Source organism: Strix uralensis, chromosome 7 (genome assembly GCF_047716275.1).
Source record: "Strix uralensis isolate ZFMK-TIS-50842 chromosome 7, bStrUra1, whole genome shotgun sequence".
NCBI lineage: Eukaryota > Metazoa > Chordata > Aves > Strigiformes > Strigidae > Strix > Strix uralensis.
The window spans coordinates 42,205,890-42,230,040 of NC_133978.1; the positions used below are offsets into that span (position 1 = coordinate 42,205,890).

General features: G+C 41.4%; 1 protein-coding gene across 5 annotated transcripts in view; it reads left to right on the top strand.

The window, feature by feature from the left end:
* The window catches only part of PPP2R2D (protein phosphatase 2 regulatory subunit Bdelta), a 30,051-nt gene extending 7,054 nt beyond the window's left edge, over positions 1-22,997 (top strand). For 2 of the 5 annotated variants that reach the window (XM_074875566.1, XM_074875570.1), the window contains 9 exons: positions 7,850-7,947; positions 8,382-8,474; positions 11,122-11,287; positions 12,979-13,091; positions 15,881-16,058; positions 16,938-17,102; positions 18,548-18,717; positions 18,807-18,898; positions 20,868-22,997. In XM_074875566.1, coding sequence (XP_074731667.1) covers positions 7,850-7,947; positions 8,382-8,474; positions 11,122-11,287; positions 12,979-13,091; positions 15,881-16,058; positions 16,938-17,102; positions 18,548-18,717; positions 18,807-18,898; positions 20,868-21,147 — 1,355 coding nt within the window. In that variant the 3' untranslated portion in view covers positions 21,148-22,997. Of the gene's footprint in view, positions 1-7,849; positions 7,948-8,381; positions 8,475-11,093; positions 11,288-12,978; positions 13,092-15,880; positions 16,059-16,937; positions 17,103-18,547; positions 18,718-18,806; positions 18,899-20,867 lie in introns of those variants that run through there. The other 3 variants (XM_074875565.1, XM_074875567.1, XM_074875569.1) reach the window with 3 other exon arrangements.
* Positions 22,998-24,151: the final 1,154 nt, after the last annotated feature.

The following is a 24,151-nucleotide window of genomic DNA, read 5'->3' on the forward strand; positions in this document are numbered from 1 at the left end:
CTTTCTTTGTACTAATACCTCTAGACAACTACGTGCACTTTAAACTCAGTGAAGACGGATGTTTTTTTAAATATAATTCAAAGGACTTCCAGCATCACATTACAATCTGGTTCCATTGAAAAGAAAATGCAAACCTAAATAAATGAGGGAATTGCACTAACTGTCTTTTATGAGATGCAGACTCTTAGGTGACCGTTAAATCAGCTGAACAAGTGTTTGTTTCAGGGGGTTTGGGCAGGCTGGCTGTTGGAACAGGTCTTGGGAACACTTGGACACCTCAGTGAGCCCCGGGGGCTTTGGCTCCAGGCGGCTCTGGGCCAGGCGGGACCTGGCAGCCTTTCTGAGAGAAACGCTTTTGTTTGTCGTTTGCCACAGCCTGTCAGCGGCCGTGCTGACTTCGACCAGCTTCTGCTGCTTGTCGGGCTGTACCGTGCGGCCAAGCTGCCGCGCCGCTGCTGAAGCAGCTCACGTGTCCCGTTCCTGCCCTTGGCTGACCTCAGATCTGTTCCAGGATTAAAATTAGTTCAAAAAGCAGAGTTACTTTGGATGGAGTTAAACTGTAAAGGTATTTAAAGGCAATTCAAGTCATTTTGCAAGTTGTTTGAGTATTAGGGCATAAAAAATTGTTAGACCTGATGGATACTGTAGGTTGGCAGAGTGCTCTTCAGCGTAAGCTGGAAGAAGTTTGATCTGAGCAAAACTATACCACCTTTGGTTTATTTTCCTGACTTCCAATACATCTCACTTCTGTGTTAACTCTTCCAATGAATCATAAAAGTGGAAATCTAAAAATTGAGTATATGAGGTGGCATATTCTAAAAAAGAGGTGTTTTTGAGTAGCTTCTATGTGTATGCATATTGTCAAGTGATTATTGATAGCTTTAAAGTACAGCTCATGTTTCAATACAATTCGGAAATAGAAATCTGATTTCTGTCAACTGTTAATTAAGAAACAATATTTTAGGAAATATTTTAGGAGCAATAACAGCAATACCAATCTTGGTCCATCCTCACTGCAGAGTAACACCAGTCTTTCACAGGCTGTTCTGCAGCCGTAGTGTGAAAAATCCTCATTCACCTGGAAGCAAATCAGTGAAAGGTACAGAAAGGAGAGAGAAGGGAGAGGTTGAAGACTGGAAGCCAGTGCTGAGGTCGGAAACCTGCAGTAACTGCAGTTCTGCTCGTGCTCACCTGCCCTGACATGTAGCGGCTGAGGCTGGGAGCACAGAGCCTGCCAGCGGAGCTCTGCTCTCGCCTGGTGTGACAGCTGTAGCCATCCAGGTTGAAGAACTGTCAAAATTTACACTAACTGCTTCCCCTCTCCCCGCCCCAGAAGCCTTTTAATGCAGGTAGATACCACTGGTGATGTCTGGGGAGCATTCTCTTCCAATTATTGTAAGTCAAGTGACAAGCAGTTCTGCATCCCTGTGTGTTTGTAGCTTGTTAAGCTCAAACACGATTTTGTTTTTTAAAACGTTTTTTATATTATTTACTGTTCAGCAGGTGTTAGCCTCTAAATTTCGTCATTCTCTTTGATAATCTGTTCCCTCTAACAGGTCACTATCTTTTTTCTTTTGCTAATCTTACTTGCTCCTTTTATATTTCTTTATTTGACTCTATCTGAGCCTTGGTCACTCGGAAGCGATGGTTCCTTGCTGTTCTCTGTGCAGACCCCAACTGACCACGTTTTTCACCAGTCGTACCTGGGGATGGTGCGTTGTCACTGTTCAGCCTGCTGTCATGTCTTGCAGTTCAGCACAGCGTCCCGGGGAGATCCCAACTTCCGATTTCCAGGCTGATTTAGGAGCACATAACCTGCATTTACTTGCTTCGACGCTCTGCTTCATTCCCATCAACTGGAGGAGACCATGCAACGTCTCCCACAGCTTTCTGCAGCTGCAGAATGAAAGGCTCTGTAGAGTAGCAGCATGTGGCGCAGGGGAAGGTGTGTCACCTTTGATCTTGATTACAGGCACAGAAACGTTCTTTCTATGTTTAGTTTCCCCTGGCAATCTCCCTTACAGTTTATGCCAGCCATCTGGCTTTGGTCCAGACCCAGTCTTTGCCTCTCAAAGCGTGAGCCTCTTCAGAGAGTTTCACAGTCCTCAAAGCAGTTCGTCCTTTGGATCTCTAGGACAGACCATGCTGCTGTGTATGAAAAATATTTTTCAAGGGGAGGGACAGGAGACGGGTTTTCTAACACACATTTTGTTGTCAGTCTGTGTGCTGAATGTGGTGTGTTATCCATTACATATTTGGAAAATTTTAAGTTAGAATCCCCTAGAAGTAGCCTAGATCCCCTAGAGCAGTCCTCTTTTTAGACAATGTTTGAAAACTGACTGTTCGACTTCCTTCTTCGTTAAACGTTAGAGGAGTGGGCTTTTGACAAAAGTCTTTGAATGGCTTTGAAAAATGAGAGAGAAGTTGATGCTGCTTGTGTCTAGTTAGTGCTAAGCATGAACTTACAGCTAGCAGGTTCATTAATCTGCAGGGTGAGCCATGAAATAACTATGTTTTTTCAGGTTTTGGATTTTAACCGAAGTAGCAATGTGCAGCCAGCTCAGAGAGGAAAAGTTCACGGTAGCTAATTTTAGGCATCTAATTTAGCTGTTCTGGATCTCTTTGCGTTCTCCATTACCTAAACAGAGAGCCCAGACGTTGAGATCGGTGTCAGTTAGAAATACCTAGTATGAATCCTTTGTGGGATTAAATTAGTTTGCAGACCAAATGTTGGTCTCTGTCATCCCGTCCCCCTTTGCCCCCCAGTATAACTAGCCCAGGAGGCTTTGGAGGTTGGAGAACTTTAACAGAATTATGACAAGTTTTGTGATACAGGGAGGTTAATATTCAGCAGTGATGTTAAAAGGCTTAGAGCACTTACACTGAATTTTGAAACGTCCATCCAGGCTTACAGGGCAGTCTCCTGAGTCACTGAGAGTGGTTTCCACTGCGTTATTATAAAGATGGGTATTTGTAGCCTTCTGATGTGTTGGGAGGGTGTTTACTACCCATGAAAGTGCTTAGTGCTTTTAAATGTGAGGATTCTGCAGAATCATGGTTTAGTTGCCAGCAATCCTTTTAATATAGTAGCTTTGAAAACAGGTAGGAGTTTCCTACTCTGTATGTAGACTGTAACTAAGAACTCCTTTCCAAAAGTGAGGCTAAACATTAATTTTTCATGTCTGGAAAGAAATATTGCCAGACTAATATCTTACTGTAAAGCCCCAGGTCTTGCTGCTCTCTGTAGTTCACAGGAGGAAAGTTTACCTGGCTACTTCCAGAAGAGAGTCCTATAGACACACTGGAACAAAAATGGAGGGACAAACCTCTCTGTTTCTGGAAAATCATAATCACAAAGGTTGTATATGAGAAGAGTGTATTAGGATGCTGTACATGAGCAAATATCAGCATAGTTTGTCTTTCCTCACCCCCATTCCATTGTGAGTTATTTTGCTAGTATGGAGAAAAGGCTGAAATATTCTGCTGGGAAATAAGACTGGTGCTTGCACACCTAAGAAAGAGATATGACATATAATAAAAAAGCTTTAAAAATTCCAAAGTTAATGCGATGATGAAGAACCTGCAAAGGCTTGCTTTGGTTTTTTTCTAAAAGTTTTAAGCTGCCTTGGAAGAGTGAATGTAAATGGGTGAAGTATGTTGAGCAGAACACGGAGTGATGGTTTGGAATGAATTTTGTGGCTTACCTCTACTCTTGTAATTTTTTTTATTTTACCTGCTTTGAGATAGCATAGTGCTGAGGATACTGGGTGGCATTATTTGGGGGATTGGTAGGTTCGATTAAAGATGCCTATAGGGAAAACTGGTTTTAATTCATCCTTTTATATATTAAAAAAGTTGATTTATCAGATTCCAAATTTTTTAACTTAGAAAATATTTGAAGAAGGTTTCTTATACTTTTGTCCTGATCTGCCCCCTCCGCTTACCTATTTCCATATAGCATGTTGGCGATAGATGTTGGCGATGTGCCGTTTCAGTGTTGATTGAAAATTTCGAGCTGCTTTTTCCAGTTGGTAGTCAATTAGGAAAGAGAAGCATTCTCCACTTGCGTGATCAGTTTACCTGTGCATGTTGTTTACCCTCTTCTCCCTGTACTTTTTGTTTAAAACCATAGAATTTGGGTAATGTCTGTGTTTTACCATGTTTCCACAGTCCTTAACATAAAGGAACCCAAGATTATGCTTGACTAGATAGAACTGCTAGTAAGTAATAGCTGTGTCAGACAAATGGTGTTGACTTTACGTGCGTGTTAAAGCAAAAATGGTGCACAGTGTATTTTGAGCAAATAATTCGATAAAAGCTTTGATAGTGTGCATGAGAGAAATTAATAATATCTTCTTCCCTTTTTGAAACCAAATGGAAAAGTGGGGTTTGTGATTTTGTTTGAAATAATTGTATGGTGTCTCAAAGGGTAAAAATGATCCATGGTAGAATGGCTTTCAGATTTTTGTGGTAATGGAATATTAGTTTTGCTACTGATAAGCCTTTGTAACTCAAGGGCTACTTAATGTTTGAGTGCTGAAAATGTCATAAAATTACTCTATCAGGTCACTGATTGCTTACCTCATGGGTTCTTTTTTTTTTCCCTTAGCTTACTACTTTCCCATAGTGTCTCTCAAAATGCCTGTGTGTGTTTTTTTTTTTCCTGTGTGTAATTGAGTGATAATGGGATGTAGGAATTTTGTTATTCTAGCCTATTGTCAGTCTTGGAGTAGAATTTCATTAAGATTCCATCTCCAGCGAGTTCACTAGCTTTCTCATTTTAGTACAAAATTCTTTGCTTGTGTCGTGACATTTGGTATTTGTAACTATAAAATTCTTAGCCAGCCAGCCATTTGTAATGGCTTATAATTTATAAATTCACACAATTTAGGCATGCATTGGGCACAAAGCAAACATCTAATTGTGAAAATAATTAGCGTGGATCAGTATTAAAGCCCAACAGCCATATTGGCCACATATGCAGAGATTTATTTTTGTGACATTGACTCTCAGTTCTCAAATGTCTTGTTTTCCCCATGATTGTCAGGCAGGAGGAATAAGTTGCCTTTAAAACATTTTCACCATTACCACATACATATGTTATACAGATTGTTACAAAAGGGCCTTGTTTAAGTTTGTGGGGGTTTTTTTCTTAAGAAAGAAAAAAGTTCCAAATTAACAAAAAGCTTTACATGGACCAGCTCATCCACTTTCTGTATATGTAATAATTCTTTGCCTGTCTGAGGACCCAAGCAGGGTCTGAGACATTACATCAGAGGAAGGTGGCAAGCTTTGGAAGAGCGAAGTAGTGCATCAGCATTGCAGGCTGACAAATTTTTTCTTATCTGTCATAGAAAGTATATTTTAGAAATGGTTAAAATTATGTAAAGGTACCCTGTACATTCTTTTGACTTGCTTGGGGTAAAATGTCTGAACAGGATTCACGGGGAAATCAGTGAGCTAGAAACTGGTCTCTTCATAGCCATCTAAATCGTTTGTCCATCATCTCTTGAGCCCCCTTTATTTATAGGATAGGAAGGACAGATGTTAGTATTGATAACCTGGTTTTAGTGTATCAGTAATTTGAGTTTTCCTTAACCTTGCAAAGAGAGGAACAGAGGCCCCATTCACATGCTGACAGATCTTGTGTCAGTGTTTAAACTTGGGCATTTTGCTCCTTGTTTTAACACTGATGTTTGGTGAAATATTATTACTGCTCATGTGCAGGTCTAGATTTGACAAAGTAGATCTTTATGGTAAGTGCAAATATGTAGCTTCTCTAATTATATATTTGGATTGAATACATATTGTACCACTCTATAGTCTTAAGGTTTCTATTTATGTATATGTGTATAAAAATACATATTAAAATATATATATTTAAGGATGTGTGTGCATACATGTATGTATATATTAAGATTTTTATCAGTGTTGTGCTACTAGAAGCTCATAATTCTAAGGCAATTTCTAAAGTAAGAGAAGATCACTTAGTACTAGTGAAACCTTTATACCATATGCTATTTTCTGTAGCTAACTACTTATTGCTGTAAATTCATTTTAGCAATTTAGAGAAGGGAAGTATTTAGGGGTTTTTTTGTGTTTTCAATACTTTCTACATAGTCTGTTAAGGAGGCAAATGGCCACGTACCAGAAATTGGCTACAAAATGTGGAATTGGTGCAAAGAGAATAGGGGGATCAGTTTTTGTTCTGACAGTGTGCATAGCGAGAAGCCTTGGAACTGACAGTGTTTATAGTGAAAAGCCTACTGAAAATGACTTGGAAGGGGGTCAGCACTGAAGGGTCAGGTTTGCCAAGGGCTCCATGGTTGATGACTTGAGAACTTGGAGGTGGTGGTCACTGCGGTGGGGTGGCAGCATGGCTGGTGAGGATCCGGTGAATGGAGCAGGAGGCGAGGTAGAAACTAGCAGTATGGGTAATTTTTAAAAGTGGGTCAACTGAGGAAAGGTTGGTGTTTTCAGTAGGGAGTATGTGCAGCATGGGTGTGGGCTTTGTTCCAGTGGTTTGGGTCTGTTGAGGGTTTGGGATTAGCCACCATCCTGTTCTTTACCAAAATGGAATCTTTCCATAACCTTTTAAAGAAAGGTGAATGTAAAAACAGACGTGTCCAGAAGCAGGTTAGTAACGTCATTTTGAAGGCTGGGATAAATCTGTACAAAGATCTTCTTTAATAATTTTTTTAATCAAAGAAGGTAAATCATGATCTTTATACGCTAGGAAAAAAACTCCTTCAAGGACATCTGTTAATAAAAGATGAAATATGAATTATACATTGGGAAAACTGGTTAAACTTCCTAATCACCTTCCTCATAAGAGTGAGGGATTGTTGAAAGGAATTTAAAAGAGCACATCAAAATCAATCCAGGGGAGTAGTTTTCATCTAGTCTCCAATTACAAACTTTGAAACTAATTGATATCCTTTACTTTAAATCTTACAATTTTTATATCTGCATCGTATAATGAAATATTTGCATGGCTAGAAAGCAACATATGGATAAGTGTTTACTTACAATTTTACGCCGAGTGGTTTGTTGGTTTTGTTACCATATGCCTAAAACCTGTGACAGACGTTTATAGCCCCTTATCTCTCTGCCCCTTGGTTAAAGATTGTTTAATGGCAATTATTTCTTTATTGCCACCTCCAAGGATTAATTGTGGCGTGCAGTGGTGAATAAATAGTAGTTGTTTTCAAGGTTCAGTCCCAAGGGCTCTTCAGTCAGTTTAAACTGGAGGCCCCGCAGTCTCTTCCTTTGCTCTCCTGTTCTTCAGCAGCAATCATCCTTGCCTCTTGTGTACGGGCTGATGCTTCTGCACAGAGTGGATTCAGGAAGCTCAACTGGAAGCATTTTCTTCCTTTCTTTATTTTTCCCTTCCCTGTGGCAGAGGGGGGCTGCCCAGTTGAGGTTCCTGAAGGTTCAGCTGCGGGGAGAGGTGGGTCCCTTTGGTCAGGGCTGACGGCGGTGCTGCCGGACGCTGCCGGGGCTCTATTCCTCCTGGAAGCTCTGTGCAGGCACATCTCCCTTAGGCATTTCAGCATTTACTGTCCACAGGGAGAACACACAGTTTGGATTCTTAAAACAGTATGCCTCTCTCTCTTACGATGGAAGGCCCTCAAAAGCTTGAACTGGGAAATGAGGAAGTGTTTTAGATTGTAAATAAAGTTTTGTTAGATTTTGAAACATGGCTTGATTTCTGGGTACTGTTGATGTCAATCAAGAAGTTGTATTGTTGCATTAATACAAGTTGTAATTTTGTTTTGTGTTCACGTCTTGAAACATCTTGATTTGCTTTACACATTACAGTGCTATTTTATTTCTGTTCTGTTTACAGCTGATATTATTTCAACAGTTGAATTTAATTACTCTGGTGATCTTCTTGCAACAGGAGACAAAGGTGGCAGAGTGGTTATATTTCAAAGGGAACAAGAGGTCAGTGACTTGAAAAACAAAAGTGCTGTTACTACACTGTTCTTGTGTTGCACAGTCTCTCTTCATCTTTTCATGTCATGAGGTTTAAATGGTTGCATTGTTTTCTCAGAAAACCCTAAATTAGCCAGGTTTCTAAGTATCTGCCTTGTGCTGAACTTGGTGGGTTGGTTTGGTGGTGGTTCCCTTCCCCCCTTCAAAAAAAAAGTCCCAAAAATACAAGTGAGTTCTTTATATATGTACCTAGTGTGCTCAGTATCATTTTGCAGAATTGCCTTTGAGCTTTCTCCTGAACTTTACACTTGGTGAGGCTGATCTAAGATAGATTGTAATGCTTTTGAAGATAATGCAAGAAAAGCTTATAAAAAGGAATACAAGTTAGGCTGCAAGGACAACGGGTTGAAAAACTGAGGAATTAAACATCTGATGTGTTTTAGGATCCTATGAATCAAAACCAGTGGGAACAGCTACCTCTCCAGAAACACTGGGGCATTTTCAGTTCCGAGGGTAGGAAGACTCTCCCTCCTACAGTTACGCACCTTTTCAGCTGGCTCTTTGCAATGGTACTTGGTGGTGTGAGAATGCTGTAATGGATTCTGTCCATTCATCAGTGCAGATACATCACTGAGCTTTTTCTGTCCAGAGAAATAGTGTGTATTGGAAAAGTGCACCAAATGCTGAAAATTAATTGTCATGCCTTGTCGTGTCTGGGAGCAATCTGGAATGGGTGTTCTTTAAAATCAATACTCCACGTGGCAATTCTCCCCCTCTCCCCCACCACCGAAGAGCATGTTTCTCCTTTCCTTTGAAGAGCTGATGGGAATTTGAGCCTTTGGTTATGAGCCTCCTCCTGGATCAGAAATACCAAAATTGATTGTGGAATTTTAATTCAGCTTGTTTGTGCATGCAGTATACTAATCTTCAGTGCTGTGGCTTTTTTCAGCAGAATCCCACTTTCACTGTGTGGCTCAAATGATGCTCAGTTAACAACAGCTGTCTGATATTTTGCATTTCATCCCCACTGCAATATTATTTATAAAACATTTTCCCAAAGGTGACTTACCAGTTAAACTGGGCAGATTTTGAGAGGTAGTGAAATGAAAATACTATTGCTGAAAAAGCTGCTGAAATACTATACTACTACACCTAGACAGCTCATTTATCATTTAGTCTGCTGTATAGACTTAACTAAGGCACAGAGAGATCAAGGTCAAAAGTGTCCACCTGCTCAGGATCTGACTTTCTTGATGCTTGTTTAGAGTGGAACTATTATTGGTTGGCTTTCAGCTGTCAGTGCTCAGTTGTTCTGTAAGTCAAAACCCAGCTGTCACGTCATTTCCTCGTAGTGTAGAAAAAAAAGTCGGACTATTCACACAGGAATATTCAACTGTCTCCTTGGGAGCACACGCAAACCGTAGGGAGGAGTTGGACGTAAGGGTCATTTCTCTTGTCATGTGCAAAGCTGCAGAATTTCTGGAGTAGAGGAAAAAAACTAAAATAAGCGTACAATACCAGAACCTTAATAAAATGTTACAACCAGTGTTTTTAAACAGGTGGATTTTAGACTAGGTTAACAAGGTTAACAACAACTTAAGATAGTTATAAAATTTCCCATACAGTTTAATTTGGGAAGGTGGGCTGAAATGTTGTGCATCCTGCCCTGAACTCATCTGACATTATTTCAGTTCCAAGCAGCTGATTATTCCAACCAAATGTGTGAGTAAAGAGTGAGACCACTGCCTAATGCCAGAAAAGGCAGCTTGCTCAAAACGTGGGTGGCAAGGTAATGTAGATAACTATACTGAATAGTGTCAGGTGAGGGAATCCTCTCCAGAATGCTTAAGTTAAACTACATGTAGGGAGTAAAACAATAGAAAGTCTCAGAATTAACTAAAACTTCATACTTGTGAGACATTGCAGGAAAAAAACCCTAGCTGCAATAACTTACCGCAGTTGCCAAGTCAAGTGTGGAAGCGTGAGGGTGCCAGCGCCAGGCTTGCCTTTGCAGCCGTAGGTTGGCCCAGCAGTCCCCAGTGGTGTGTGGCACTACTGGTTTTTCCCCAGTAACGTACCACCAGTCCACGTGCGGCTGGGCTTTGCCTGCACCGATTCTTGCCTGCCTTGGCAAGGGATTTTATGCTTCTCGAGTGATTTCCAATTGTGTTTTGGGGAGTTTGTTTTTTCAGCAGTTCTGGGTGCTGCAGCTCTACAAGTGGGGCTGTTCTCCAAACATGAACTGCTATCTAGCATAAACTTATTTGAAAAGCCAGATAACTAGTTGCCTCAAATCTGATACTGCAAAGTGGTGGATACTTGTGACTTTGATCTCTGTTCCCTTCTACCATGTCTACCAAATGAGGATAATACAAAGCGGCCTTCTAGTTCTGAGAGGGGAGAAGTTGTCAGTGTGTTTGTCACAGTCTTTGGTACATCATGACGAGCATTACAGACCAGCTTAGACGAAAATGTGGTAATTCCAGCCTTCAAGTTTTTATAATAAAAAAGGTTGTCAAAGCTTAATTATAAGCCTTGATACCACTTCTGGACACAGCATGTTTTAAAATGAGTAGGAGAGGACCTAGATCTGATGTTCATATTTGATCTTGCTGTGCCTTCAGCAGAATGACTTTGCAATTGTGTTTTTATAAAAAATGTATTTAATTACTCCGTGTCCTATGTCCTTTAACATTTATTTCCTAGTCTGGAAACCCCACGTTACATTCATATTGCAGTGATTAGAGGAATGAGTTTTGGAAAAGGGTGGGAATGGAGATCAGGTAAAGTGCAGAAACTAATGACATGGAATTGGTGGTTTAGAATTTAGGACCCAGCTAATTTCTCTGCTCCTGTTCTTTTGAAACCGCTTGGGAGAGGTCACGTAGCTGAGACCTCTCCAAGCAAACCCAGGAACTCCTTTGGGGACAGCATGCCTCTGTGCTGGGCTCTGGTATGCTGTGTGCTGTGAGTACACACATAGATAAAGATATGGTTTTAAAAAGGAAGTCTGGGTGCACTGTAGGGATGCTAAACTAGGTACAGTATCGTCAAAATGTAAAATTCATCAAGATCTGTTGTAAAAAGTTTATTTGCTAACTGACAATTTCTAGTCATTAGTTTGTATGCACAATTTCTAATGAACCGAGTAACAGCTTCAAGAAATATTGTGTTTCCTTGCAGAATAAAAGCCGTCCTCATTCTAGGGGAGAATATAATGTTTACAGTACCTTTCAGAGTCATGAACCTGAGTTTGACTACTTGAAAAGTCTAGAAATTGAGGAAAAAATTAATAAAATTAGGTGGTTACCGCAACAGAATGCTGCTCATTTCCTGCTGTCTACAAATGGTAAGGACACTTTATTTTTGCACAAAGAACTTCTTATGTCATTTGAATATTATCTCACCTGTGATCCACTTGTGGGGGTTTTCTCTGGCGTGTTTTGGGGTTGTTTTAATGTCTTCTCTAATTATATGTTTTCATTGTAATACTCTGTAAATTACTGGTTTATGAATGTAAGGCAGCAGCAGCAGAAGAGGCACAGTTGGAGCTGTATGCTCTGTGGGCATACGGGCCATGCTCTCAGTTGACACACCCTGTCACTCTCCTTCACAGTTTTTGTATAAACGGGTTCCCAGTATGCTGAGCTCTAGCAGAAGTCTGAATTTGACTTGATCGTCCTAATTTTGAAGTTTAATCTTTTGTGAACCCAGATGAATTTTTAATAAAAACATTTGGAATTGAAACACTGTGGTTACAATGCTCTTCTTGCTTTCCCAATACCAAAGCATCATGTGTGCTTTGAAAAGCAGCTGTTTAAAAGACAACAGCCGCTCTAGGAGGAGTGTAGTTATACCACTGTCTACCTCTTAGAATACATAAAACCAGTGCAAAAATTGCAAGTTGGAAATTACAAATTTTCATGCACTTTGGGTTTTTTATTTCTTCCAGTATTTTAGCAGTGGTACTAGGTCTGTGTGAGTGAGTAGTAGGGCTGTCTCGTTTTGGTACACCATGGAGCAAGTGTAAAGGTAAATGCACAACCGTGCATGGAAGACCTTGCTCTTATTGTCAGAGGAATATGCTTGTTCCTAAAAGTTTGGATCACTTTTTGCCTTGTACTTACATGACTTTATGTAAGGGCTGATAATCCTCCCTGCCACGCAAAATTTTAGAAGTGGGAATGACTTCTGTCTGCTGGGCTTTGAAATGAAAATAATCTTGCATTGATTTAAGTCTTGCTAAACTTAAGGCAGTCTTTAAACTGTGTCATCCTAAATGCTTTAAAGATAGGCCGTAGTTTGGGGAGAAGAGGTTTGGTTCCAGTTAGCTGAGGATCTCACTCAGTGTGTGCTGACTTTCTGCCCTTGGAAGGACTTCACCCTGGGAGGGCCTGGAAGTCCACGGAACCCTGACATGTGCTCACATATTGCCTTTGGCTGTCTCCTAGCAGGCACCCGGGACAAACTTGGTTTTCCTTAAGGTAGTTAGTGCATGTGATTCATGAGTTTGTTGGTTTTTTTCCCTAGCATTTGCCTGTTAAAAATAATTTAGATAGTCACACAGGGCTTATTGGTGAGGTTTGGTAATGGGTGTGTGAAACTTCCCTTGTGAAGGGTCATTTTGGTGAACGGCAGGCATAGGGCCTTACTGTTCAGGCAGAAACTTGTATTTTATTCAACCTGAACATTACATTGGAGTTAAGATGGAATCCATCTTTTTTTCCCTTCTCCATTTACTGATATGTTCGTGCATTTCCCATCCACAGCCTCCAAGTGCATGTGTCTGGTATATTTTTTGTTTGTTTTTCATGTATCAATTCTGCTAAACAATATAGCTGAAGGCCAAGTACTTCAAGTATACATAGGGAGGGCTGTACTCTCTATTACATTGTTGTTTAAAGGACTCCATCAGGGTCCTTTCTGTTGCAAGCAGTGGAAACCTAGATAGATAAATCATATCCACTCTGCTGACTCCATTATTCAGTGATTTTATTTTGAATTTAATTCATTCTCAAGCATGTGAATTTTTGGTTTTAGATAAAACTATTAAATTATGGAAAATAAGTGAAAGGGATAAAAGAGCCGAAGGTTATAATTTAAAAGATGAAGATGGAAGACTTAGGGATCCTTTCAGAATCACAGCACTACGGGTATGTTTCTGCTCTTTGACTTTAAATATCTTTTTGCATGCACTTCTCTACCTTTGTACTACCAAAGTTGCAAACTGAAATGTGTAGGTTAAAAATGATGTTCTGGTCAGGGTCACTGAAGACTTTTATAAAAAATTGAGACACTTCATCATATATATATATATATATATACACGTAACTGTTAAATAGGTTCCTCTGGAAAAATTGAGGCAAACTTTCATGATTGTAGTATTATTGGCTTCCTAGTAGTTTGTTGTTTGTTTGTTTTTTTTTCTTGGAGCATCTTAGCTTATTATAAATGGATTTGAAATTTAAACTGTTTTTTAGAATTAACATATTTTGGTCAAGACAGCCTTCATCCACCTCAGTATATTCAAACTGTAGAAAAAGATATACTGATTTTTTGACAGCAATAAAATATAACAAAATGTTGTTATTCAAGCCTGAAAATACAGCATTTTGGAGTCTCTCTGGCTGAGGCTGCATGACTTTGTAGTCAGTTCACAGAACGCATGGGCTCATCCTGCTCTCTTCTTAAAGTAGCCCAGTGTCTTAGCACAGCCCGCAGGGAAGCGCAGGGACCGCATTTGTTTCAGAGACCTGAACACGCTGAGTCCCCTTCCCGGCCACGCCGAGTCGGGAGGGACGGAGCTGGGGTGCCTGTGCTGGTCGTCAGTAAGGAGCAGGAGGTGCCGGGGTGACCCTCCTCCTCCCAGGTGCTGCTCAGAGAGACTGGCAAGTAGGGACCTTCTGCGTGGCCATGTGAATTTAGGAAGAATTTGGCTTTGATTGTATTGATAATTTTTTTTTTTTTTTACTCAATATTGCTCATATTTAACTTGTTCAGTCTTTTTTCTAAGAACAAGACTTAAAAATTTAAGCAGGGTGCTGGGTATTCTATGGTCAGGTAGAAGGTGGGTTTATTATTTGGAAAAACTAATGTGTACTTGAAAACTTGATGTTTTTCCACTTGCGCAGCAAGGTAGCGGTAGGGTTAGTTCTCTGAACTTGGGATCGCTTAAAGCAGGAGCTCAAGAAAAGAAATCGTGGGGGGTAGGAGTTTTTCCTGGGTTTTTTACATCGTTGTTACCATAAATAGGAATTGAACTGAGGCTCCTGCTACTTTCAAAGCCAGTGCCATTCCTGAGGCTTGTAGGGACTATAGAGTTGTGGGTCTTTTGTTGGGGTTTTTTGTCTTGCTTTTGCTTAAATTGAATATGAACTGAAGCTTTAGGTACACGTGAGCCTAATGCATGATCACGTGGGGAAGGGAAACCTGCTTCCTCTGCAAAGTGTCCTTCTTCTCGGCGTGTGGGAGCCGAGATCCGATTGAGTATTCCGATGAAAATACTGAAGAACAAGTAAATCAATTATACGGTGCCTTAGCCCCATGGCTGGAAGCAGGCACAGATGAAATGCTGGGTTCTACAGCATTGCCCTCATGTAGGAGTGGGCCACCCGTCTGGGAACAGGGAGAGCCCGGAACGTGGCTGGATGGTTTCACAAGGTGCCAGCTGCATCACTGAGGAACTCCACTGGCTTCTTCGTTAAATGCTGCAGACAGTCAGGATCCTCCAGCTGAGTGGGGGGAAGCAACAAAAAGCAAGAACTTCTCTCTTAAAAGTCAGTCTTCTAAATGTGCTGCTTTTCCGGGGAAGGAAGGTTGGGCTGAGCTGCAGATGATGCCAGGCACTACGTCTTCCAAGAAGAGGTGATGGAATGAACCAAGTCTGAGCAACGGGTGGCAGGAGGGGAAAAAACCTGGCCTAGAGTTACCTCCATCTGTGAGAATGATCAGGTTTTAGAGATCTAGAGTGTATGTACCTTGGGCTGTTTCTGCATGCTTTGTTACAGAAGTATAATCCCCATTTGCTTATAAAGAAGCAGAGATGGGAGAGAAGCAGCACTTCAGAGCTGCATCCTTTGCCTAGAGACCGTGGCATTTCTAAGTAGCACTCCTGATAATTCCCTTTAATGCATTTTCGATCTCACAACCAGGCTAGGAACACTCACTTGGTGTGATAGGAAAATTGCCTAATAAAAAATAATGGATTAATTTTAATCATTACAGTTTGATGTAAACAGACTGTGAGATACAGACATGGTGAAAGCAATTACAGAGCTCTTGGATTAATTTGTTTCTTGTTCCAGGAAGACAGATTATCTTGGACACTGTCGTAACTTTTTTCTTGGGTGGATGATGTCAGTTAGTGTTCTGTTGAACTGTACGTGCTGGAACAGCCGAGGACGTCCTTGGGCAACCTTAAACTAGTCACTTGCTGGTCAGTGAGGAGGAGCTGGAGGGAACCTTAGTCCACTCGACCCTGACAAGCCACGTCACCTCAGATCAGCTAGTTGTGGAAACGGGGCATCCACGGGCTCCTAACATCTTCCTGACTGGTTGGGGAGGAAATCGGGGAATTTCTTTGCAAACTATTCTAACCAGTTTCACAAGCACCCCTCTAAGATACGGGGGTCACTTTCAAGAGCTTGTTTCAAATTAACATAATCTTTAGATACCATTCTATATGTACACCGTTTTCCTGTCGGGTGAGGTACCAAGCTGCTGTGTGTGACAGGTAACTTCTGTGGCAGCAGTGTCTGAGGCTGTGTCTCGGTAGCGCTCAAAGTCAGCATCCGCAGGCTCTCTTATTACTTCTCTTGCTCAGTGGGTTTGAAGAGTGTTTAGTCACTAAATCAAGAGAAATCTGTGGTGGGCAATTAATTAATACCTGCTGAATCAGAAATCAGTTTTGTGCCAAAAGTGACTGTTGTTTTTCCTGTTTCAGGTGCCAATATTGAAACCCATGGACCTAATGGTAGAAGCAAGTCCCAGAAGGATATTTGCAAATGCACATACTTACCACATAAACTCTATTTCAGTAAATAGTGATCATGAAACATACCTTTCTGCAGATGACCTAAGAATTAACCTATGGCATTTAGAAATCACAGATAGAAGTTTTAGTATCCTTTTTTTGTTCTCTGTGAACACTGGGACACATCTAGGTTGTGTATGTTTAAGAGAATCTCTTTAATTTTACTAATTAGAGTAGATGTTTGAATCTAGAGATTAAAATACAGGATTTTAAAATCTGGAGGTTTAACACAGTGAAAGCAAGCCTTTGGGCGCTCTCATTCATTCTTGAGTGCAAGCATTCTTGTAATGGAAAACTGCCAGTAGAAATATCACAGATGGTTTGATTTCTAAAGAGAAATTGAGGAACTTTGCGAGCATCCTTTATTTGTGGAGTTCAGTTGACTTAAGTAAGAGTTGAAAGATTTGAAAAGTAGATCCTTTGTTACTGCTAATACTTCTTTCCAAAGTTTACGGTCTCTTAACTGTCTAAGTGACACCTCTCTTAAAGAAAACAAATTTCAATTTTTTTCCATGTCAAATGATATCGTTAACTGCAGAAGTCATTTTCCAATCTTTTTGCAAGCCTCTGTATCCAAAGCTAATAGTATGTCCTACACTGACAAATCTGCAGTAAAATAGAAGTTGCAGAAATACTGACTATTGAATAGGTCGTTTGCCAGTTCTCTAAAGCTGTAGGTAAACAGATGAAGTATATTCAGTGCTCAATAGGAAGCGTTAAGAAGGAGGCTTGAGAGGAGCCTGAAACTATCTCCAGCATCTGCTAAAGCCGATTTGTAAAATCTAGATGATTTTTTTTTGTTGTTGTTTAAATCTACTCGGGTCACATCACTTTTTGTAGACTGCACACAGTAGAAATCAAGATCTTGCCCTGGTTTCTACATGGTATTTTTAACACTTTTCAATAAGCATCTGCTCGAAGTGATTTGAATGTGAAGTGTTACATGCCTTTACAAAAACCTTCCCAGATATTGTAGATATTAAGCCTGCTAACATGGAGGAGCTGACGGAGGTGATTACTGCTGCGGAGTTCCACCCTCATCACTGTAACGTGTTTGTCTACAGTAGTAGCAAAGGAACGATTCGACTCTGTGACATGCGCTCTTCAGCCCTCTGTGATAGGCACTCCAAATGTAAGTTAGGATGCGTCTTTGCTTGATGGGTTTCTGGCAAGATAGAGTGTCTAGGTGTTCTGCTTATAAATAAACGTACCAGTTCTGCTTATTGGTAAAGAGCATACAGGGTAAGGGTGGTAGTTTTGTAGAATGGAACATTTTAATTGTCTTGTTCTAGGCCATCAACAAGCAGAAGTGTAGCATGAGACAATTGACGATCTGACTCTGCTCCTGTTTACCCATTTATGCATCATAAACTGATGGGAACAAGTGCTTTTGGCACCAGTGAGACCTGTCTTCTGTCCAGACTCAGTCTTGGTGCTTCTCAAAGGTATCTGCTTATCAAATGTCAGTTCAGGGCAGTTTATTCACCTTTGTGCGTTAGAAACTGGGCTGATGCTGCTGGAATCCGTTTACTTTGTGACCATTTGCAGCTCCTAGGATAGAATTAATTCTTAAGAACATGTGCTGCGTTTGAAGCGACTTTCCAGGGGTGAGAGGTGAATGCTCTGTAGTCTGCTGAGCCATGGAAACTGCCGTAGGTGAGGAAAGCTTTGCTAAAGTGCCAGGGATAACTGCCCGTGCCTTGCACGCAGCCTCTCGTGTCTCATTCGCTTCTGTAATAGCTGTGATTAATTACTGTGACTAGTCCTGAGGGGTGACTTACTGTACTGATACTTGCAGGTAAGCTTGCGGTAGCGCAGATGAGGATTTCTTGTCGGTGAAAGGAAATGTCTGTGCAACGGGCAATGTAGAATGCTAGGCCACTTCATCTACATGACTTAGTGTTGCATTAAATTACTCAGAAGTAATTTATTTTTTAACTGCTTGTCACTGGATAACATCCTGTTAAAAGGGGTGTATTCAAAAAAAAAAAATAATTCTGGGTAGCTTGTGTCACGAAACATTGACTTCAGAGATTGACTCTTCAGTTTAAATAATGCATTTCTGCATCTGCTTTCTAAAACCATACAAATTGCATTTCAAGTGTAGATACTAATATTTCATTTCAGTAGGTTGTGTTGTACAACTTTTGTTCAGATCGAAAGAAAAGTATGTTGAACAGTAGTCTCAGAATGTCTGGGTCACGCATTAAGATGCTGCCTTTGGGATGCTGATGTTTTCATCTGCTCTTGTTCAACATGCTTTGTAGATCAGTTGTAATGTTTACTGTACCCATGTGCTGGTTTTTAACTTTTTTTTCTCTGATTCATCCCCAAGACCTGTGAACTGTGGTTTGCTGATGCTGTGCTCCAGTTGAGAATGTTGGAGATAGGCATCTAGCAATCTGAGGACTGAGAGCATACATTGTTTAAAAAGAAATTATTTCTGAAAAGCATTTAACAGCAACTTTCTTTGAAAAGAAACTTGTATATTGATTTAAAATTTTCCAAGACTGAAAAATGTTCGAAGCTGTAAAACTTGGTGTTGGTTTCATTTGTAATTGTGTCTTCTATCTGCAGTTTTTGAAGAACCTGAAGATCCTAGCAGCAGATCATTTTTTTCAGAAATAATATCATCGATATCTGATGTAAAATTCAGTCACAGTGGTCGATACATGATGACAAGAGACTACCTTTCTGTTAAAGTCTGGGATCTCAATATGGAGAACAGGCCTGTAGAGACCTACCAAGTATGGTGTTCAAGTTTCCTTAAAGAGCTCTTCTTTTCCCTTTTCTTCTTTCTCTTTATATCTAATACCGATTTAAATGTTCCAAAAAGGTTCATGAGTACCTTCGAAGCAAGCTTTGTTCCCTTTACGAAAATGACTGCATCTTTGACAAATTTGAATGCTGCTGGAATGGTTCTGATAGGTAAGTTGAGGGGTTCGTTTTGGTTTGGGTGGTTTGTTTTTCCTTCAGTGTTCAGAGTTGGGTTTCCAGTCTTGAAAGCCATAAGCAGTACTTTAAGGATATCATTAGTTACAGTCAAACCGACTGTTTGGTTTATTTGTGGGGATTTTTTTTTTTTGCAAAAAGACTTCATTCTTCAATCCTCCACCTTCCAGTTGCAGAAGTGGAATATGAATTATTATTGAAGTTTTATATAGTCAAGACTGGCTGTTTCAAGCCATGAAAACATGACTTGGTTTCATTCTTAAAGTGTATACAAGAACATGTGTTTGGTGTCTGTGGGCTGAACCTCACCGTGTTTTCTGTGGCTAAAGAGGATAAAACTGTGTTTGATAACTGCTCGTATTTGTTGCAAGCCGTGGAAACGTAGGTCTTGCCTGCAGGTTGTAGAAGCGTCCTCATGAGATGGCAGAGCCCCTGTATTGGCACAGCTGCTCTGTGTCTCCTGTCACTAGCTGTGGTGACGTTGGCTACCTGGTAAAATAGTTTCAGAAGCCACGGGTAAGGTTATGGTATATCTGGACCTTGTCTCTGGATGCTTTGGGTTGACTTGCCTTGGGGATTCTTATTTTCTGTTGTAGAAGACTTATGAGTATATCTGAAATACCTAAACCAGGGACGTGTCTGCTACCAAGTGCTTGCAAGCTGTTCAGTGAAAAGGTATCAGTTTTGATTTGATGGTAACAGGATCAGCCTGCAAAACAAGATTTGGCCTAAATCTGTCCAATATTGAAGAACAAAAGACCCACGACATAGTTTAGCCAGGGACAGAGATCAGGGAAGTCAAATCTCCTCAGCTGTGCCCAGGAGTCAGCAGAGGAAGTGCCACCGCCCTCCCTGGCTGGGTGGGACAGTTGGGACCTGCCACTCGCCTACTCACTTCTTAAGTAAACGGTGTTGACAAAAATTGGCTACTCTAAGGCTGCGAGTGGCTTTGAGTTACTGAGGGGAGAAATCATACTGCATCAGTCAGTTTACAGAAAGCTGCTAGCGATGTTCACGGTATCTGACATAAGAGGCATAAAAGAAGTGGTGTGTGTTTTTCACTAAGCTAAAATGCAAAGAAACTGGCCTTTATTTCTGTTTTTTTCCAAGCAACTCCAGTCAATATTTTGGGGGGGGTGGGGAGTCAAAGCAAGGTCATCTCATTTGAATGCATTATAAGAACTTAAGTTGTCATGGAAGTTGTGATGCTCACCTCCTTTTGAAAACAAAAAAAAATTACTCTCTCGGTGCGTTCCCTAGTACAGTCTGAGCGCTCCGTGCTGTGGTAACAGTGCCTCATCTCCTCCTAGCCATTGATTTTTTTAACACCCCAAAGACAACGTGTGTCGGCAAATAAGGCGACGAGGGTGAGGTGGCTGCGATTTTGACAGTCTGTGGGACTTCTGCCATGTGGGAAACAGCTTTTCCAGTTTGAAGTGATAGAGGGAAGTGGTCAGTACAGAAAATAATGACCCATTCAGCCTCAATTTCAGGTGTTTTTTGAGCGCTACAAACACGCTGTCTGTGGGCAGTGAGATACATGAAAGCATTTTCAGATGCAAATTTTTCTCCACCTTGTTCAAAGCAAATTTGACACCGTAGAGAAACGGAATTGTTTGTGCAGGGCTGCATCAGGCATTCCCACGAGGGGTTGCTTTTGCTGCTTCAAGAGGATTTCTCATAATTAATCCATTGGGGTGCTCGTGGTCGAGAGGCGCGGAGGGCGACGGCAGGCGCTTCGTTCGTGGTTGTCTGCTGAAACGGGGCCGTTTCCAGGGGCTCTGCTCACCGTGTGCTTTGTGGCGGCGGGGTGAAGGCCTGGAGCAGCGACGTCCCGGCCCTGAACCCGGCCTGGCAGACACCCTGTGTGCCAGAGAGACACGGGGGGGTTCAGCACGGGTTCTGCAAACCTAACGAGATTTGCCTTTCTTCTGCTTTTGAACAGCGCTATCATGACCGGATCTTACAACAATTTCTTCAGAATGTTTGACCGCAACACGCGGCGGGATATCACGCTAGAAGCCTCCAGGGAGAGCAGCAAACCTCGTGCCATCTTAAAGCCGCGTAAAGTGTGTACAGGGGGGAAAAGAAAGAAGGATGAAATAAGCGTTGACAGTCTGGACTTCAACAAGAAGATCCTTCATACAGCGTGGCATCCCATGGAGAACATCATTGCTGTAGCTGCCACCAATAATTTGTATATATTCCAGGACAAAATTAACTAAAGATGACTTACGTGAGGACAGAGTCGTCGTCTTGCATAGTTAAGCTCAGTTGTTTATCTGTCAAAGAGAAGGCCTTGTTGTCCTACCAGTGAAGAACATTGATGCACTTACTTCCCTTGAGATAAAGGAGAGGATCCGGCCTGGTTTTTGAGTTCCTGGGGTAGTTCTGCCTTCGGGGAGGGTAGGGAGCGTCGGCCGCAGGTTTCTGGGAGAAACCCTCCAGAGGCAGAATCGATGGACAGTGCTCAATAAGGCCAATACTCAAAACAAATGTATTTATTTAAGTCTGAGCCTTCCTTTCCAGTTTATAGACCAAAAATTTAACACCCAAGAAGAAAAATTGTCATAAAAATGTAATTTCTATCTCTCGCGCTCTTTCTCTGCTGTAATATTTGGGCCTTTCAAAACATATATCGTGCTTAATGCCTGTAAACATTCCTCCTCTGGCCTGTATCTAGGCTTAGGTGTTTTTACCTTTGAGCACTTAGGTAGGTCTTGAGTTGGGCTCGTAGACAGGTTTCCATGAATATTTACTCACCAACTGTATCTATAACCACACCTTCTGGTGTAAACCACTTAATAAAATAACAAGCTATAAAAAGTGTTTTTAAATCTGAAGGTATGTATTCAGTCTTTTTATTTTTTTATTGCATGTACTGAGATTGTGCAGAATAATTCTGGTGGGCAGATTTGACAGTGTTTGCCCCAAGACATTGATTTTTGGCAGACTAATACAAACTCTTTTGTGTAGTGTTTCAAATTCTAAATTTAGAGTTTCCATGAAATTGTCATTTAGTTTAAGTTGCACTGGTTTTGTAAAACGCTATCTGTGTGCCCAGTAGGAGATGGGAAGGGTCAGTGTAAAGACAGCCACAGCCTTAACAGGAAGCGACCACCTCGCACAGAAGGGAAAACAAAACATTTAACAGATTTTCTTCTTTGAAGATAAAAATTCAGTTTTTCTGATGCCTCTCAACATTCGATAGAGACATACCTTATGTGCATTATGTTTTTTAACCTTTTTAGTATTTGTCATGAAGATATAGTTTATTTTAAATATTTGGCATAATATATTGTGTTCATTGCAGTTCAAGCCAGCAAAAAAAAAAAATAAAAATCTTGATTATGCCAAGCAGCAACGCAGCGTAACACCTTCAGCACGTTCTGACTCTAACAGCGAGATGTCAGAGAACACCGAGGCCACGAGCTGCTGTTGCTGCGGTGCCTGTAACTCTGTTCTTGCTAATTTTTTTTTAAGCCTTAGGTATTTGGTTTTTTTGGTTTTTTGTTTGTTTTTTTTTCCAAAAGAGGCCTAAAATGCATCGACCTTCTCAAGTAGCCGGGTGGGAACCCACTCTGAAGGCGCTGCAGCGTGTTTCAGTGGCACGGAGTAGGCGGCCCTTCTGCTCTGAAACGTGCCTGCAAATCAGAAATTCTGCCTGAAAAATGCCACCCCCGAGCTTCCCAGCGGCAAGACCCACGTGTGGTTTACACTCCTTTTTCCTTAAAACGAAGGTGTAGGAGGGTTCCTGAACCAGATCTGCACATGCAAGAGCAAAGTGTCTCCGTTCCTCCCCTCCCGGTTCATGTCCGCAGAGTGCCACTTGTTCACAGTGAGCTGGGAACTGCAGCTGAGGTTCTACAAATAAAGATTAAATTAAAGAAATCTTATACTGTATATTGGTTGTGACACTATTTGAAAATCTTGAAATGTGGAACTTCCGGGTCACTAAAGCATTAGATTTGACCTTGTTCCTAAAATACGTAATAGAGCTAATACAACGGGGCTGTACATACTTGTTCAGTTATTTTGACCAAAAAGTTTAATAAATTTTAAATGTTTACCTGGACTCGCTCTGTGTACTTTGACAACTTTTTCTTCTGTTTGAGAGAGAATCGGCCAAAGGAGCCAGCCTGAAGATTGTGTGCATTTGCGTTTTGAAGGGTTAGTTTTGGAATGGTCACACCTCTACCTGGGAAAGCTTATACGCAGCAAACAGAGCCCTGCTGTCTATTTTTGATCTATTTTTTCAGCAAATGTAAGTGGAATATAAGTAAAAAGGATATGATGAAATCTTCTATTATATAACACGATTTGCTTGTACTGCTGTCAATTAAATAGTTTTTGATGATTCATTACATTTTTATCATTTCGTTTTATCCCGAAACTGCCGATTTGATAAAATTACTGTTTTTTTCAGATATTTGCCCCAACCCACCCTGACTTCTGGGGCCGATTCAAGAGCGCTGTGCTTGTCACGCTCCCGCTGCCCCGTGCTGGTCCCTTCCCTGGTGGGGACCAGCAGGGAACCCTCCCGCATGCGCCCACAAATATCAGCGAATATTTCCAATGTAACTTGGTGGTGTTTGAGGAGGTAACTGGCAGAGCAGAGGCTGTGCTAGCAATGAGAGGTAAGGGGTTTGAAACGTGAACGCTGGTGGCTCGGCGGGTCCGTCGGGCCTGGTCACGCAGCCCCTCTCGTGTCCAAGGCAGTTTCTGTAAAACCTGGGAGGGTTTTATTTAATCCCCTCCACCAAGAGTTGTGCGTTAGATTGTTAAACTCTTCCATGAGCAGGAAGCAGCATCTGTGGCAACTGTCCCACGGGTTATGGGATGGAAAGGCACTGGGAGAAGGTGAAGCCCCCATCCGAGTCCAAGGTGTGCCGCTCCCTCTGGGGGATGGGGGCAGAAATCGCAGGAATGGGGTTTCAGATTAAATTCTGCATTGTGTGGTCATTTCTGCTGAGCACAAACCTGGCCTGGGGCAGGGTCAGCCCTGCGGAAAGGCCACATGGCTCCAGAAGAGAGACCCTGGGGGGGGAAGTGAGAAGGGGTTGTACTGTGTCAAGTTTTGGCCCCCAGAGGCACAACTGGGCCTGAGGTTCATTAAAGGAGTTATAACGAGTTATTCGTTTGTCTCTGAAGAGCTAAAGCTCCTTGGCCTGGAAATGCTACTTATTTATGCCATGACATTTCTTTTTAAAAGAAAATTTAGTTGCAGAA